Source organism: Xenopus tropicalis, chromosome 4, assembly GCF_000004195.4.
Source record: "Xenopus tropicalis strain Nigerian chromosome 4, UCB_Xtro_10.0, whole genome shotgun sequence".
Lineage (NCBI taxonomy): Eukaryota > Metazoa > Chordata > Amphibia > Anura > Pipidae > Xenopus > Xenopus tropicalis.
This window is the reverse complement of record NC_030680.2, coordinates 104577228-104596673: the sequence shown is the minus strand read 5'-3', so window position 1 is coordinate 104596673 and position 19446 is coordinate 104577228. Positions and strand designations below refer to the sequence as shown.

At 36.0% G+C, this 19446-nt stretch overlaps 1 protein-coding gene across 2 annotated transcripts in view; it reads left to right on the top strand.

The window, feature by feature from the left end:
• The window catches only part of KIAA1107 (AP2-interacting clathrin-endocytosis protein), a 36983-nt gene extending 19658 nt beyond the window's left edge, over positions 1–17325 (top strand). For both annotated transcript variants that reach the window (XM_002933795.5, XM_012962440.3), the window contains exons 13-18: positions 951–1012; positions 3795–4422; positions 9855–9945; positions 10587–10717; positions 12433–14439; positions 15385–17325. In XM_002933795.5, coding sequence (XP_002933841.3) covers positions 951–1012; positions 3795–4422; positions 9855–9945; positions 10587–10717; positions 12433–14439; positions 15385–15839 — 3374 coding nt within the window. In that variant the 3' untranslated portion in view covers positions 15840–17325. The remainder of the gene's footprint in view (positions 1–950; positions 1013–3794; positions 4423–9854; positions 9946–10586; positions 10718–12432; positions 14440–15384) is intronic.
• Positions 17326–19446: the final 2121 nt, after the last annotated feature.

Genomic DNA, 19446 nt, shown 5'->3' with positions numbered 1-19446 from the left:
TTATTTTATTTTTTTTTTAAATGCTGCATTTATGATACAGGGTTTGGTTTCTATTAGGATCTTTATTAAAAATGATTTTGTAAATCTGATAAAGAAAATGAAGGTGCATGAGTATTAAGTGTGGCTATATCTTTGGATATGCTTTATGTGTCCTGTATCAGGGCTGTTTTTGCATTTTAACATTGCCCATTTCTCATGCAGAAATTGTTCTACATGAGAGAGATATTTTGCCCCCTAAGGCTTTGCAAATACGTTGTTCTAGACAATAGTGCTGGATTCACACGTGAAATAACCCAGAATGCTTTGCATAGAAAGTGAAATAATGCAGATATTTTTCTTGTCTCTGAATATCATAATATGGTTATTAGAATAAAAAGGGCTACATGCAAACTTTGCAGTCATGCCATGGTTAAGCTTGTAGCCTTATACAGCATATTGGTTTCTACTGTAGTCAAAATGAGCAAAGCAAGCATAAAAGAATCTCTTCCTTTATGTACCACAGCAATTACCAAACACGTCATACATGTTTTTATTCTCCCCCACCACCATCACCAGAAAAACATCATGTGTAAAATGTAGAAACACTGTGGAAATAGCATTCCTTTTTAATGGCTATAAATTGTATCAATAATTTATGAAAAAGATCCATAGGATTATTTTTTCTTTTTTTTAACCTGCAGTTATACTTCCGCATCTCAGATACTAACGCTTTGTATTGGAAGCACTGCATGGAAGCCATTTGTATACCCTGGCTGCAGCAGTGACCTACTATACCATATACATTTGAACAATAAGCAAAAATATTTTTTTATTCCTGTCAAGTGATATCAGCTGTGGTCACAAAGGAATTTCTAGTGCATTAATTCTTTAGTACTTTGCATTACCTGTATTATTGTTCCAGCTTAATGGGGGGAAAAGGTCTCATTTGCTTTTCCATTTTTGTTGCATAGCTGCCTTAGATAAAGGTGATGATCGAAGACTTGCAAAGAAACCAATATTCACTAGTTCACAGGTAAACATTACTTTTATCAAATGTTATATTTATTTGTATTTTTTTTTTTTTTTTTAATGTATTTATGTAGAAAAGATTCCTTAATATTTTAATGCAGTGACGTAAAAGCACTGTTACTTTGTCACGGTAATGGGAATGCACAATGTCTGACAATGAACAGAAATAGAGCCTACTGATTTGCTGCCAGAACAGGGGAAAAGCTGAGTGCCATGGCTCAGAGCTTTACGGTGCTGTTTAGAAAAGGAAAGTAATATACACTGCCTGAAGTTCATTTAGGTCAGAAAATGTATGCTTTGGAAGTAGTTGGAACTTCTTGGCTATTTAGAATAATCACAGATGTGTAAACTATTTTCAGCAGCCCCCTTTCAGCTCTTTAAGCCCATTTATTGTACAAGGCTGCAGAATATGTTGGTGTTTTATAAATGTGTTAATAATACTAATGAGTTTTGTCATGGCAACAGCAACTTAAAAATTCCTTTACGTTGTCTGAAGCAATTTTCACTGGCCACAATTGATAAGAATTTTCACACCAGTCTGTAATTGCCTTTAATAATAATATGAATCCAATATGAGTACTTTCTTAAAAGTCACAGTATAAACACAAGGTGCTGTATTATATTTGCATAATAATAAGCTATAATAGCACCTGTGTTTGTCCTCAGAATGTATTAATTTCTGAAACTGGAACTTGTAAACTGTTATTTTTCTCTTCCTGCTCATAGTTCTGTATGCTGGGCCTTGTCTCCTTCTACAGTCACATTTTCTGCTTATGCAGCTCCTATACCCAAACCCCTGTTCGGTTTATATTTATTGCTGATCATTAATTATCCCTTTAAAGTCACTTTAAAGTAAAATAATGTTTATGATGTTGCAGTATATGTATGTAGTGCATGGCATGCCACCAACTGTTACAAAAGGTTATATTTATGTAAATACATTATTTTCATATACATACAGTAGAATTCTGATTTCACATTTCCCAGTGGACTGTGTCAAAACAGTGTGAATTCTGGGAAAACATTAAATCTGGGAAAGAAAAAACGCAGCTTGTTTAAAAGGCACCATAACAAAAAAGCGTCAATGTAAAATCCAGGAACTGGATGTTCTACTGTATCTATGTATTTCTGGTTATGAGGATTAACACAACAGGAGAAAAGGTTGTGGCTAAGCCTGCATCATCTATATATGTGTGCATAAATCTGTAAATGTGTATATGTAATTTGTGTGGATTTATTGGACATAAAATGGCACATAATTAAGGGAAAAAGGGATCTTTTCAGCACATTAAATACTGAGGGTTTACTGATTTTTTCCTGACTTGAAAGAAGACAGTAGGTACAGGATAAGGAACTTGGCTCCAGATGAAAATGGTCCAGTATGGTGAATTCAAAAGGTTAACAGCACAACTTATTGGCATTCTAGGTGAATATTCAACTGCATTTGTATAAATTACAGCTGAATATGAAAAGTTAGTCATGTAAACACTTTATACAGCACAGTAGTAAACAAAATATTACAAGTGACTTTGTTATAGGTCTAGTTTGACTGTGGGCCAAGTTACTGTGATTAACCTAAGAAAATAACATTTTAAAGATATGTACCATTTGCAAATGTTAAAGGTGTCCCGTTTTACAGGTTTATAGTGTGTTTTTGTTATATGATAAGTTCAGAAAGGCTCAAAGATGACCCTTTATTGCAAGAGTAATGTTCAGCATACCAAGGGTCCTAGTTTATCTAAATATGCACAGTTTGGTTTCAATAAATTGTGAAAATATGAAACATTATTTTGGGGAAATGTGTCAATATAAATTAAACAGATACTAGTACAGGTATGGGACCTGTTACCCAGAATGAGGGGTGTTTTTTTTTTTTTTCGTAATTTGGATCACTATGCTTTGCTTACTAAAAATTACTGCCATGGAAAACATTTTTTTCAAAATGCATAAGATATTAGATCTTCTCCAGCAGAATCTTGTATTGAAATCTGTTTTTTAAAAGTGCAAACAGATTTTTTATTTAATTTTGCCATGGGGCTAGCCATATTCTTCATTTCCCAGGGTGCTACAGCCATGTGACTTGTGCCTTGATAAACTTCAGCCACACTTTACTGCTGAGCTGCAAATTGAAATGGTACCTTTCCCCCACAGCTAAAAAAAAGCTGGACTTTCATGTATATGGTACTGTTTTATTATAACAGAGAAAAAGGAAATCATTTTTAAAAATGTGAATTATTTACTTAAAATGGAGTCTATGGGAAATGGCCCCCTAATTCAGATTTCTGGATAAAGACTTTCCTAAATACAGATCTATACCTGTAGTCACAATAAGGGTATTGACACTTAACATTGCCAAGCTAAGAGTAAAGCTGTCACCATTTGAGGAGCGGTCAGCCCACAATTATGTAAAACAGATTGCTGTTATTCCTGACTGAAAATACTGTTGGATGATAGTGTTCATTTGTTACATGTAGTATTTTGGGTGAAAGCTAATTTTGGTAGCATTTTATTTATTTATTTATACAGTTTGGTTTTGAAATCTGTTGAGACTCCTCTCCCAACAACTACCCTCTTTTTTGGTAGTTTTATATTTCTAAACAGTACTATAATATTACCACTTTTTGGTTTATAATCTTAATGTGCACCTTTCATTTTAATGCCAGCAGAGCTTGAGAACCATTTAACACATTCTGTGTTATAATACCTATAGTACATTTAGCTAATTTATTTAAAAAGGTAAGTACCATTGTCACTTTTTTCTGCTAAATATTTTTATTTTATTTTAGCAAAGCAGACCTAGGCTAACAGAAATTAAAAAAAGTTCTCAGTCAGCAGTAAACAGAACCTCTTCAAAAAGTGATTTGCCTGTTAAGAAGATGAAATCTGAGTCACTTGGTGCTTCTGGGAACACTTCTACTGCATCTAGAAATTCATCTGGAAAGGCTAAAGATGATGACTTAAAAAGCAAAGATGGCAAGAAAATGTTAACAAAAGGGATAAGAGACCAAAAGCCACTAGAAAAAAACATTACAACCAAACCAAAAACTATTCTGAAAACAAAGGCAGAAAGTAATGGCACTGCAAAAACTGAAACATGTGCTGCTAAAGGGGACTCAACAGCCACTTCAAAATCATTATCATCTGGTAGATTAGGAGCAAGACCAAAGGCTTCCAATGATAGCAATTCACATTCAAAGCCAAGGGCTCCTAAGTCCACAGGTAAAAACACTGCTTGTCCAGTAAAAGTTAATATTAAGCCTGCAAACTCCACTGTAGAATCCGCAAATCCAATTGGATCTTCTGAAGAACAGATATGTCAGACTGCTTCAGATGAACAGAATTCCACTAATTCTTCACCACAAAGTTGTAAAATATTAACAAACTGTTTGGATAGTCCTAAAGATCGAGGACAAGGTAAGCATCATTTTGTTTCTACTCAAACAGGCTAGAAACAAGATAATAATAGGGTTATTACCAGATAATTGGGTTATTACCATGTATAATAAAGAAGTTATAAAAAAAAAAAAAAGCAAAGCAGTGCTCTACCTTCTCAGACTATGCAAATAATTAGCACCACATTTTGCAAAATTGTAATTCTGCATTTTAGAACTTTCTTTGTAACAGGTTTACAGACTATTGGTCCCATACCTAATATTCTAATATACTTTCCATAGCTTGGGAAATCTGAGATTGTTTAAGAACTAAAGCTTAATAAAGAAGTTTTGCACATTATGTTTTAGGATTCTGTACCAGCCCAAGGCAACCACCATCCTTTAGCAGTTAAAATCTGTGTCTCTGATAGCCATGAAGGAATTATAGGGAACACTGACATAAACCAGAGTGGAATGTAGTTTACATTAAATTAGAATTTTGACATGGACATGTGAAATGAAAAATACATAGTAGAAAACTGTGAAAGTGATTTGTTGCTTGTCCTGATCCCGGTATTTGGGAACCAAATGTTCAGTATGAATATTTAGTGGGGAGTTGTAAATTAGCAATTTAATGCTGTCAGAATCTTTTTGTACCTTTTTATACCTGTTTGACACCCTGGGCAGTGTCTTAAATATTAACATGAATATATGTAAGACACCTTGCTGCCTGATTTTAAAGTTCCTTATCAACACTGTTACCCTAAGTTCATTTGTTTGGAGCTGCTGAAATATGCCCCCACTGGGCATACTCTTTTCCTGTTTGTACCCCCTCATTTTGTTTAGGAACATATGTCCTGTTATCCCAATGTACAGTCCTGTACAGGGACATATCAGGCACATAATTATGTATACCACATTTGATGATTGACAGAAGAAAGGTTTTCTACCCCAATCTCATCATTCTTGGTTTTCAGGAATGCATGACATTTCATGGACTTTGCCAAGCAGCCCAGACCTTTCTCTGTCTTTTGAGCGCTTGTTATTATCAAATTCTATTTATTGAACTCCGCTCTCACACCACTGTGGAAACTATACACAGAAAAAATCTATTAATTCTTATTATTCATCGTCCTTTAGCCTCTATAAAAGTGATTGAGTTCCGCCTACAGTGTTGTCACCCTAAGATTTTCTTGATGTAACCGGTAATAAGTTGGCTGAGATGCTTCCTCCTGCTCATCCCCCTATGACTTCCACCCTAGACCAAAATGCAGCAACAGTAGGAACTGCGCTAACATATATCTTCTAGCACTTCGCGTTTTATTAAGCCACATATAGACTTGTGCAGTAAAGTATCAGAAGATACAGTATATGTGAGCGATGTCCTTATTGTTTCTGCATTTTGGTCTATGGTAAGCCCAGTCAGGCATCCAGGGAATCAAGGCACCACTAAAGACCAAAATATACACAATTGTCTGGCAAATTTGCCTTCTACCAAACACCACTTTCTCAGAGGACTAATCTACTATTTCTAAACCCATTAAAGACTGCTACCCAGGAAATTAATAACATAGGTCAAAATATGAATATATCACACTAAACTTTTTTTAAATCCAAAAAATAGTTAAAAGCATTTCTATTTTGTGAGAACTTGTGGTCATAACCTGTAAGAGGGGCCCCTTATCAAAAATTGAAGGTATTTTAATGAATGTTGTCTGGAGATACAGCACAATGTTAGTCAATGGAAAAATGCAAATAAGTACACACTACTGCAGCTTTAATAAGATCAAAACAATCTTGCTCCAGTGCACTTGTCCTGGTATGATTGGTGGCCATCTGTTAGGCAGTATGTAATAGACTTTGTCATTTCCTGTTTTGTTTGTGCCTCCTATAAAGCTTTACCATTTGGTTGTGCGCAACCTTTGCCAGTGCAATCTCCCCTGTAAACTTACAGTTATGGACTTAAGTGTGGCCCTAGCACATTCCAAGAATAAGCGCAATGACACAAGAAAATTGGTTTCCCATGACAAATCTCCTCTATCAGGCCAATAATCTCCTCCTGAATGTCTTCCGACCTGTAATAATGTAAATCATGGATGGATAGACATATGCGTCACTTCAGCATTTTGAAGTCACACAAACTTTCTTCACAAGGCAACTTTGGGTATTTATTGTTCCTGTAAGATGGCTTATTTTATCAGTTCAGACAAAATTCCTTTAGCTGTTAAACTTTCCCAGCCTTTCTCTGATGTTCCTGCTTCCAATTTCTTACTCATATATCTGTCATTTCACTTGCCACTAAGAATAACTTTGGAAAAAGCATCTTGGGCACAAAACTTTTGCAAACATAAAATGCAATGTCACCCCAGTTATTTGCTAATGAGAATGTTTGGCTGTCCATTATGAATATGTTGAGTCCCTTTGCCAAAACTTGTTCCCCCTTATCTGGACCCTCTCTAACTCAATAAGGTCCCTTTTGAGCACTGGAGACAGAAAGTACATGCCATATTCTAGATTGGGCCTGTAAAGTGAAAGAATAACCCCTCCACCCACAAATCTATGCTGCCTGGCATTGTTTACTACCAAGTTTATTATCTACAAGGACTCCATTTTCCATTATGCATTTGCTTAGTGCAGTCCCATTAAGGGTATAAGTGGTTTGCATATTTTTACATCCCAGGTGTTCATCTCATCTGACACCTAGCTAGTCAGTTTGTCAAGACCCTGCTGCAAGGATGCCACATCCTAGATGGAGTTAATTGCGCTGAAGAGTTTTGTGTAATCTGCAAACACTGATACATTACTTACAATACCTTCCCCTAAGTCATTAATGAACAAGTTAAATAAAAGTGGACCCAGTAGAGAACCCTGAGAGAACATTAATTCAAGCAGAGAATAAAGCATTAAAAGGGACCTGTCACCCAGACATAAAAAGCTGTATAATAAAAGTCTATTTCAAATTAAACATGAAAACCAAATTCTTTTTTCTGATTAACACATCCATACCAATTATAAAGGCATTTAAAAATCCCAGCTGTCAATCATATATTGCCTGTCCCGCCTCTATGCCTCAGGCATAGAGGCGGAGCAGACAATAACTAACTTTCCATTCAGCACTACCTAGATGTCACTGAAATTCTCACTTTCCCCCTCCCTCCTCATCATCTAATTGTGTAGGCAGTGCATGAGTATGGGCCTCTGGTCCTCCATTCTATTAAATAAACCAGATTTTAGCATGATGCAAAGCTTGTCATAATAACAGTGCCCACAAAATGGCACCTGCCTGCTTGCTATAATAGTGTAATTCCAAGACTAAAGGAAACAAGATTTTTAAATTTTATGTAGTGTAAATGAAGTTTGTTTTGCTTAACGAACATGGTAGAAATAAATTTGAAATTATTTCTGAGGTGATAGGTCCCCTTTAACAACCACCCCCTGTACCCGATCCTGTAGCCAGTTTCCTACTGCTTTATAATGCAATTCTCCAGAACATAATTTTAAATGTGAACCCTTAACAAGCCTTGAAATAACTTGCCCACCACAGATGTCAAATTTACTGGCCTATAATTGAGATCGTAATCCCTTTTTAAATATAGGAATTACATCAGTTTTTCTCCAATCCATAGTTACTATGCCAGATGAAAACAAGTCTGAGAATATCAGAAATAGAGGCCTATAAGACAGATGGCTCTTTTTTTTTTGGTTATTTACTTATATACACCTTCCCTTGATTTTTTTCAATAATCACCACTAACCCAAAACCATATAGCTGCTCCTCTAAATCTTTAAAACAACTATTAATAATTCCAATGTTAAAAATGAATTTCCTGTTCATACCTTGTTTATCATTAATTGGATAATAAATTCATTACCATAAAGTGCCCAAGATATAATTCATCACTGCAAATTCATCACTGAACTAATAAAGTGTTTATTGACTAGTGCTAATTTAGTGACCTTACCACCATACGTAAAGTGACTGCATTTATGTGAAATAAATTATTAAAAAATGTAAATAAATATCACCCCCTTTAAAAAATTACAGTAATTACCACCTTGATGAAAAGCAAGATTATAAAATGGAAATGTAAAGCTAGCGCGTTCTTTTCCTAGTGAATTTTCTCTAGTGCCTTAACGTATGTGAGCTAGTGTTAATTGAAATCAGTAGCTATATACAGGACAAATGTATGTATATATTAATGATGTCAGTGAAATTGGCCAATTATTTTTCTAAATGTCCACAGAACCAAAAGTAAGACTAACTCTCTTGTCAGCTGCAGTAGGAACAAAGTCAGACGCAAAAAAACAGACAACAGTTTGGGCCGGAAACATTGTCCTTTTTTTACTATGAGCTGATAAAGCCCTTTCGGGTCCGCAGGCTGACAGTGTGGTCTTGTAATCTTACCCTAAAGCTGGCCATACATGCACTGATATTATCGTAAAAAACAAGGTTTTGTACAATATTGGGTGCGTTTATGGTGGATTGACAAGGCAACCGATATCGCAAAAGCCATTGATATCGGTTGATCAGAACAGAAGATTTTGATCGTTTTCGTTGAAGGCGTCCAAACAAAGGCATGTGTTCAGGTCTGAATCGTCAGATAGGGAGTAGAATTCCTATTGTTTCTACCTCCATATCTGACAATTCAGCCCTGTGGTTAGTGGAAGGTATGAACAATCTTTCCTGTGACCAATGGTCGCAGGAAAGATTGTATTTGTAACATGTACGGACACCTTAACACAACTTACTGGACAGTCTCATTAATAAGTTAAAACCAACATTTATTCATACCCAGTCCACTGTGAAGAAATGAGTAACCTGCTTATTACAATTAAAATTTTAAATTAATTTACATTTTAACATTTGCACTCTCGTTTTGTATTAGCTGGAGTTTCAGTTGGTGATATTTACTTAACTTGCACTTATAAAGTTCTACATACTAGTACTCAGTTGTGTTTTTATAAAAATTATTTTCCTATGTGTGCTTTCTGCCTTATATTGAATTAGTGCTGGGACTTTCTCAGCTCCAAAGGATTTTAGGTTTGAGATTTAAAAACCACAGCTAAGCACAGATGTCTGTGCAGCAAAGTATTGTCCTGTTACAGTACAGACCATAAAGCACACTCTGCAATGTAAAGTTTCAGATCTGTTTAATTGCAATAGTTTTTCAGAATACAGCATAAACTAGGTATATTTGGGTGCATAGGTATATGCCTATGGGTACATGGCAATTATGTATAAAGGTTAAGTAAGCTTTTAATTGGTAAAGCTTCTTGCATTTGAATCCCTGTGCTTCTAAATCTGTGCTTTCTTTAATGTTCAGACAAGCTCTGAAGAGTAAATTGTACCTACTTTCATTTTGTCTCAAAGGTTATGACCACTTTAATAGTTATGCAGATTTGTAAATCATTGCTTTATTTTGTATTGGCATTAAGTAGTATTATTTGCTGAAATAGTATGTTTTTACTTTGTAGCAGTTAAATCAAAATCTCCAGCAAAAATGTCTAATGGGTCTTCCATCAAAAGGAAGGTTAATGAAGCTGAATGCCAAGGAGAAACGAACAGGTCTGTTTAAACTTAGGCCTACAATATTTGAATGTTGCTTTTTTGACCAATGTTAATCCAATAGTTTCCAGACAGTAATTGGTAGAAAAAGATCTCTGCAGACCAAGCTGATGGTGATATCACCTATGATTTCAGGTTGTGTGTGGCTGGGTTATTTAACTGGTGTATTACAATATATTTTAAATTGTTGTCCAAGTGTACTTTAGCAGAGAATTTCCTGTTACAGGTATGAGACCCATTATCCAAAATGCTCGGGACCTGGGGATTTCCGGATAAGGGGCCTTTCCGTAATTCGGATCTTCCTACCTAAAGTCTGCAAAAAACATCATTTAAAAATTACATAAACCCAACAGGAGTGTTTGTTTTTGCTTCCAATAAGGATTAATTATATCTTAGTTGGAATCAAGTATAAAGTACTGTTTTATTATTACAGAGAAAAGGGAAATAATTTTTAAAAATGTAAATTATTTGATTACAATGGAGTCTATGGGAGATGGCCTTTCCGTAATTTGGAACTTTCTGGATAATGGGTTTCCAGATAAGGGGCCCGATACCCGTACTGATTTTAAAGTAAACTGCATATCTGCAATTCATTTAAGACTAAGGAACAAACGACTTACAATGTTTTTATTTATTCTTAGCATTTCAACAAAGAAAAATGTTACTAGTTCTAAGGAAACAGTTACTGAGAAGAAAAATGCAACTAAAAGTACAATAAATACTGCTCAGCAAAGGCCAAAGAGCGCCCCTGCAGCCATGTTTAAAAAGCCAGGTAAAAAAAGTTTGGGTTTTTTTGCGGGTGGGGGGAGGGGTTTCCTGCAGAATTGGTTTAGAATGTATCCATATTCCTCTTCAAGGAAAAAACTAGAGAATACTGGGCCCCTTCAATGCCTTTTTGAGTCCCTTTATCCAGGGCTGTGGAGTCGGAGTCGAGGAGTCGGAGTTGGAGGCAATTTTGGGTACCTGGAGTCAGAAAAAAAATGAACCGACTCCTACTAAATTTAAATGGGAATAAAGAAAAATAAATAAAGCAAGTTTAAATGTCCCAATTCACAAACAGTCATAATTAATTACTTCTCTGCTATAAGAATAAAGCCCAATGCACGCAGTGCATAAACGAATATGTTGAGTGACCATGAAGCTTTTCATTGACTGTATGCTTCACTAAATGGGACGTAACGCACAGTTAAGGTGCGGCAGCTCCACTGCGTCGGGTTCCTCTGTTACAGGGAACCCATTGCCCACTGTGAACCTAGCCTAACTCTCACTGATAACTAATTAAGTAAAAAAAAATTGCAGGACTAGAAATACTTGTATACGTGAAGGGAATGGATAGTCAATAGTTTAAGACTGAAGCTTTAAAACATTTGAAAAACTGCTGTAATTCAGCTGTAATGTTAGCTTAAACTTTAAACATGACTATGGGATTCTAGGGAAATCATTAGGAGTAGGAGTATAGATAAAATTGTCTATCAGTTTATTATCAGTTTAGTTGTGTTTTAAGTACCCCTTCCCCCCTATTAAAAACAGTGGAGTCGGAGTTGGAGTCGGAAGTATCAGAAACTGAGGAGTCGGAGTCGGAGAATTTATCTACCGACTCCACAGCCCTGCCTTTATCACCATGGGAATAATTGGTTTGTCACATATATGAATGGATCTGTGCATCTGATCAAGCCAATAATGACATTGGAGGCTGTGCATACCCATTGTGAGGAGACTGAATCCACATGCTTAAGGCAGTTTTTACCATACAAAATTTATCAAGTTTTCCCACTGATATTTGACCATGCCCCGATCAGATGTCCCATACAGTTTAGACTGTAAGCTCTGCGGGGCAGGGACCTCCTTTCTACTGTGTCTCATACCACATGGCACTTACTCCCTGTGTATTTATATATATATTTATTGTATTTATTATAACACTTGTCCTCCCTGTGTGTAATTTTGTATATTGTATGTTGTACAGTGCTGCGTACCCTTGTGGCACTTTATAAATAAAGTTACACATACATGGGCCAATATTTTGCAGACTAGTTAAAGAATGACTGTGTTAACTGCCAATATTGGGGGAAATAATCCCTGCAGCATTCAGAGTACTCTACTTTAATAATGTGTTGTAGGAGTGGTGGAACTGTTTAACTTATTCTGCATGCTAATAAAAACTCAAGCAGTTGTGCTGTCACAGCTGGTGGATGTATGCAGAGTGTTCTGAGTGTTCTGCAACTATTTCCAGTTTCTCAGTTTCTGAAATAAGTGTACTTAATGTGTGTATTAAAGGTGTGTGGTTAAAATATAATTCCGGAAGTATTAATAGTTGTCCATATTTTGAATGCATCATTTTTAGATCATGTTTTATATAAGCATAGAAAAAAGATGTTTTTTAATTTAACTATAATCCGCCCTTAATGTGATACTGTAATAAAAGGTCTCTGAACATTACCAAACCTTTTTTTTTTTTTTTTTAATATTTTTTTTTTTACCTTTTAGGAACATGTTTGCAGGGCAATGGGGCAAGTCCACAACGATCTGCTGCTTCCAAACAAACTGAAACCAAGTCAGATGTAAAGACCATGAATAAAAAAATTTCAAAAAATGCACCTTCATCAAGTAAAATGAATGCTAAGCAAAAAGTCTCAATACCTAAGAATACATTAAGTGAGAATATTTGTTCTAATGCAAACCACAAAGAATCCAAACAGAAAACAGTGACAGGGTCCAACTCATCTAAAGTTAAAGCTGCAAACTTAAATACCAGAAGGGAATGTAAAGACTCACCATGTGCATTAAAAAACAGCTGTGACCAACAAACGCTGCAGCAGAACGAAGAGACTAATAAACTAGATGATTGTAAGCCTCCTCCATTATGTTTAGCAAATGAATGCAAGCAAATTACTTGCCATTCTCCAGAACAGCCATCTGGCCATTCTGAAGAAATTAGTAGAAAAGTTCTAACATTATCTATGAATGAGTGTTGTCAAGATAATTCAGCAGACAAACAACATTCTGTGGTACAAAATTGTATGTCTGATCTGTGCTACAGTCAACAAAATATTGCAGAGGCAGCTATACATGGTGTTGCAGAAGAAATTGTGGCTGTGGATGTTGAGAACAAAGCATCAACAGAAGCAAGCTTGGCTTTAAATATCCTAGGTTGTGATACTTCAGAAAGTAAACTTATTTGTGATTCAGAAAACTCTAATAAATGTGTTGACAGTTCAAGTGAAAGTGAATTATGCTCTGTAAAGGAGGTAGATACAAATTATTCAAAGGCAAATTGTAGAATAGGTGACACTGATACCCCCTTTACTGGTGCCCAAACAACTAATAGCAGTTCCAGCCAGGGATCAGCAATTAATGGTGGTGAGCACTATATGCCTGTATCCTCTTTTGAAATTAGAATTGGTGCAGCAATTGAAAGCCATGAAAGCACTCAAAACCAGCTTTCATTGCACTGGAATAAGCATTTAAATACATTACACGATAGAGAGAGTCCAGAATCCGAGAGTGGAAGTGCTAGCACATCATCAGATGACATCAAGCCAAGGTCAGAAGATTATGATGCGGGTGGTTCTCAGGATGACGATGGTTCAAATGAAAGAGGAATTTCAAAGTGCAGCACAATGCGTTGCCATGATTTTCTTGGAAGAAGTAGCAGTGACACTAGTACCCCTGAAGAATTAAAAGGATATGATGGCAGCCTCAGAATTGATGTAAAAATGAAAAAGGAGCATTCTGCAGATTTGTTTCGAGTGAACTCTACGAGTGATGATGAAGCACCACAGAAACGGGCAGAAATATGGGGTCAGAGAGATATAGCTAGAAATAACATGAATCAGAAAGCTGTTAACTGCAATGCACCATTCACTCATGAAATAGAACATCTTTCTTCATCAGCTGATGAAACGGAGGATGAACGTTCAGAAACAGAAAACGCTGCAGAAAAAGCACTGGCAGATGCAACACTGCAGCCTTTTCAAGGAATTATCAATTTAGCTTTTGATGATTTGAATGAAATGGAAAGTGTAAATAATCAGGCTGCTGGCAACAAAAACTTTACAAGATCAGTTTTGCTTTCTGTTGATGAATGTGAAGAGCTAGGATCCGATGAAGGAGACCTTAATACAATACCGAAGAGAGATACAGTAACCCCATCAGATGTTTTTGAGAAGAGCTCTAATGAACAATCAGGAGCACAAAATGTCAGATTTTTACACAGTCAGGTCTGCACACCCGAGTGTGCTTCATCTGAAAAACAACCTGCTCAGGAAGAGGGCAAAGACTGTGTAGAATCAGAAATTTGTAAGGGTAACTACACACATGCAGAAAGTGATTTGAAGTCTCAAATAAGGCCCTGTCATTTGGACCTTTACACAACAGAAACACTATCTGATTCCCAAAAGTTTTTCTGTACTGGGAATTCTTGTAAGAGTCAGATTCTTGACCATCAAGAGAGAGACATCCATGAATCACCATCTGAAAAGTGCAGTTCTGCAGGTAATAAAACTTAAATAGCAACCTGAAATGATTTTAGCTTTGTTTCCTTTCCAAATTAATTTGTAAAGAGCCTAGGATTAAAACAAAGGTGTATTCATAAATATTGCTGTAATATGAAATCCACCTTAAATATGTTTTACCTTCTACAGAATATAATTTATATAGGTTAAAAAAAAGGTTTCTAGGTGCATTATTCCTGGTTTTGGACAAGCAATTCTATGTAAAGGGGACAAATTTCAATTTAAAAGTGACCTAGCATGATATTCTTACAACTGTATTACAATAATATAGCAAGTGTACATTTTCACAGTTTTAATGTTAAAGCCATATTCACTACTGTAGCTGTAACTGCATATACCTTTTTTAAATAATTATAAAATATACATGTTTAATTAAACTTGTAAATTCTGAATTGCCTGTCAATTTTTGACAAAGTTGTTATGAATTTTCCTATACGAATATATACATTAAACATTATGCCTACAGATACTCTACAGATGTTAACTGCAGATTCATAGATACAAATTAATACTTATGTTAAATCTTAGCAAGGTTGGAATCATTTCCTAAAACTTAAAAAAAAAAATAGTGTTTTATTTTAAATCCTTCAGTCACTGCCTTTAGTATTAAGTGCATGTTTACAAGAATATGAAGTATTTAAATATAAATTTGAACATATAATAAATGAAATATCCATTATTTATTCTATATGTTTAAATGACATCTACAAAAGTAACCCATTTTCTGTATCAGAAATTCTCAACTTCTTTTTGCAGATTTCTTACTATAACTAGTAGACTTTCCTTCACCTCACCCCTGAAAAGTAATTTACCATATAGAAATGTATATTTTGCCAGATTTTTTGTTAATAGTATATTTATCTTCAGTGTCTGTGGGAAAAGAACATATCTATTTTACAATGTGCAGTATTATGAATTATTTCAGGACACATAGATGATTTTGACTCATTGGCACAATTCTGCATGTATGAACGTCGTCCTTCAAAATCACTTTCTCCTATATATGAGGTGGATCCTGGCCAAGGAATTGAACAGGATAAGAATACAGAAGCAAAAATTGTGGATTTTAACTTTGAAGATCAACATTTTGTTGAAAGGGACTGGATTCTTCTAAGACAGCTTTTAGCTGATCATGGCTCAGATGTCGACATTATAAACTCTGTCCCTGAAGACCTCAGTTTAGCACAGTACTTAATAAATCAGACATTGCTTTTGTCTAGAGAGCAATCAAAATCTCAGGTTGAGACTTCAAGTAGGTGGGGTGATATAGCATCTCCATATGATGACTCCACGAGTATCACAGTGACAAGTTTTTCTCCCGATGACTGTTCTTCTCCACATGGGGAATGGACCATTCTTGAATTAGAGACGCATCACTAAAAGTAAAATAGTGGGTTTTATTTTTAAAAATCTCTTAAGTTTTTACTTTAAAGGATTGGTGTAGTCATGTAATGTTTGATTTATAAATTAATTGCAAAATCAAAAATCAAATGGGCAATAGAAATAGAATATACTTTATTTTTGTCCACTCAATGTCCAGTGACATTGAAACTGGACTGGAACAACTGGAGCAACGTAACAAAATGAGGGTTAACAGGGAGGATGCACTTCAAAGGATGCATCGAAATGAAGGTGAGACTGCATGTCTCATGGTCACTTAAGCTAAGAATGCCTGCACAACAGTTTCTGGTCCTTGTGTTGCCAGGGCTAATGCATTCTGCGATAAATGTGCCATCTACTTAATGTGCTCCTCAAAAAATGACTTATATGGAGTGAAATTTGCCTTGTACTTAAGTTGTATATGTCCACTTTAAAACCAGCCAGTAACAGCAGGACTGACAGACAATAACACCAGTATCCTTTCTAATTAGGAAGGATATTTGCCATATATTGCATTGTAAGATGCAGTATTAGCTGTTATCTTGTAGTGCTTTATTAAAAATATTCAGGATTCTCATTCCAAGCATCCAATTTGTTTTTTTCCCACAATTGTGAAATATACTTCTGTAAATATAATTTATAAATGATTGTGAATGTCCTTTATGCCTTAGGCTTGCACCATTTTTAAAAATGAAAAATGTTAGCCAAAAGGTTTGCTATTAATTTATATAAAGAAGACTTATCCTCCACATTTCACACAATGGAATTAAAATGGGCAAATGATTTTTGGCAGTGGAACTGAAATAGTATAGCCTCTTGCCTACCACAGAGACACTTTTGTTAAAAATCTGAAGACCAAAACAAGAAAAAGGGAAACAGTACAGAAAGGCCTCAGGAAGTGCAGGAAGTGGAAAGAATGAAATAAATTGTTTAAAAAAAATAACACCATTTTATCCAGAATCCTATGATAATGTAAATTTAGGCACAACCTACTTAACAGAAAGGGGTTTAACATGTGGGAAAACCCCTGTGAGAAGCGCAGGGGGCCAGATTCAGTAGAGGATGACCCCAAGACAGCTGCAAAAGTCATTACAAAATACACAGTACTGTAAAACCCCAGCTGGAGGTGGAACAAACTTGCCACAAATCATTGAGTGGCTTTAAACAAATTGCACTGAAAATATTCTGAAAAAATGGCTATAGAGCAATGACCATGCCCCACTTTTTAAAAATAGCTTTTTCACCAGCATTGGGTATATTTGCTTTCTCTGAAATTGTTGGGGGACTTCAGCAACTGAGGCCAAACTGGTCAAGTAGGTTATGGACACAATTTTACCATGGGGTCTTAAAGGGCTGGAAATGATATTATGCATTAAGTAATTTTTACTTCTAAATTTATATTGCATTCATTGCTTGAGCAAGATATGGGCATGTGATTTTTTTTCTTTCTTCAATTTTTTTTAACAAATAAAATAGTTTTCACTGAGTTATTGTAATTTCTTTTAATCACTTTAAGATCACAATAATGTTTTAAAGCATATTTTGTACACATTCTGATGATTTTAACCAATTACATGTGCATCCAAAGCAGCATGTTAGGCCAAGCGGAAAAACGCTTGGCAAAAATTCAGCCCTACGCCTGCTATTTGTGCCTGCACCCGAGCGTATTCCATTCATTCGGGTGCAGGCACAAGTAGCAGGCGTAGGGCTGAATTTTCGCCAAGCGTTTTTCTGCTTGCCGAAAATATCAGCCTTATGGTTAGACACAATCAAATAGTAATCATGTGCACATTTTTTTAAACAAGCATTATTACCTTCTTTTTAACATTAGTTCAATGAATAATGCTTGTACTGAACATAATCTTTGCCTATTGTTTTAATTAGGAAATATCTATGAATTTATTTGTTGCACTAAACAGGGAAAAAACTAAACTAAAGTTACATTATTTCCTGATGCTACAAGCACAATCAAAGCAAATCAGTCAGTTAAAGAGCCCTCTGTATAAGTAAACCCCTCCCTTCCCTTAGCTGCAGCCTGTTTGACTCTTAAATAAGAAACAGCTCATTGTACAGAATGATCCTTAATGGACTGCTGATTTATTTTGATTGTGTCCTTAAGGATCAGAAGATTTTGCCCTGTTTAGTTCAAGAAATAATGAAAACCGTATATGTAATATATAAAGGTGCGGAATTTTAAAACATTAATCCTTATAACCATATGCTTTATAAACACAAAGTTTTGCAACCAAAGTTTTGTTGAGACTTCAATGGCAAATGAGAATCCCTGGGATCATGTCAACCACAAGTGGTTCCTGAACATTACGTAAGCAAACACTTGTCAGTGCTCCTAAACCCAGGGAGTTTTGGCAGGATGGGTTATTGCAGAGTGGGTACAGCAGAAGATGCTCTGTATTGTTTAACAGGGTAAATCCACCACTTGAGGTTCTCTATCCCAAAATCTTTCAGGCAGGCGATTCAATGGGCCAATAAGCTGCAGATTAGGTCTACAGTGACTGTGTTGGCAACTTCTAATGGCCCAACATACAGTCTAAAGTTTAGCATATGACTTGCCATATACAGGTCCTTCTCAAAAAATTAGCATATTGTGATAAAGTTCATTATTTTCTGTAATGTACTGATAAACATTAGACTTTCATATATTTTAGATTCATTACAGACAACTGAAGTAGTTCAAGCCTTTTATTGTTTTAATATTGATGACTTTGGCATACAGCTCATGAAAACCCAAAATTCCTATCTCAAAAAATTAGCATATTTCATCCGACCAATAAAAGAAAAGTGTTTTTAATACAAAAAAAAAAATAAAATCAACCTTCAAATAATTATGTTCAGTTATGCACTCAATACTTGGTCGGGAATCCTTTTGCAGAAATGACTGCTTCAATGCGGCGGTGGCATGGAGGCAATCAGCCTGTGGCACTGCTCAGGTGTTATGGAGGCCTAGGATGCTTCAATAGCGGCCTTAAGCTCATCCAGAGTGTTGGGTCTTGTGTCTCTCAACTTTCTCTTCACAATATCCCACAGATTCTCTATGGGGTTCAGGTCAGGAGAGTTGGCAGGCCAATTGAGCACAGTAATACCATGGTCAGTAAACCATTTACCAGTGGTTTTGGCACTGTGAGCAGGTGCCAGGTCATGCTGAAAAATGAAATCTTCATCTCCATAAAGCTTTTCAGCAGATGGAAGCATGAAGTGCTCCAAAATCTCCTGATAGCTAGCTGCATTGACCCTGCCCTTGATAAAACAGTGGACCAACACCAGCAGCTGACATGGCACCCCAGACCATCACTGACTGTGGGTACTTGACACTGGACTTCAGGCATTTTGGCATTTCCCTCTCCCCAGTCTTCCTCCAGACTCTGGCACCTTGATTTCCGATTGACAATCAAAATTTGCTTTCATCCAAAAAAAGTAATTTGGACCACTGAGCAACAGTCCAGTGCTGCTTCTCTGTAGCCCAGGTCAGGCGCTTCTGCCGCTGTTTCTGGTTCAAAAGTGGCTTGACCTGGGGAATGCGGCACCTGTAGCCCATTTCCTGCACACGCCTGTACACGGTGGCTCTGGATGTTTCTACTCCAGACTCAGT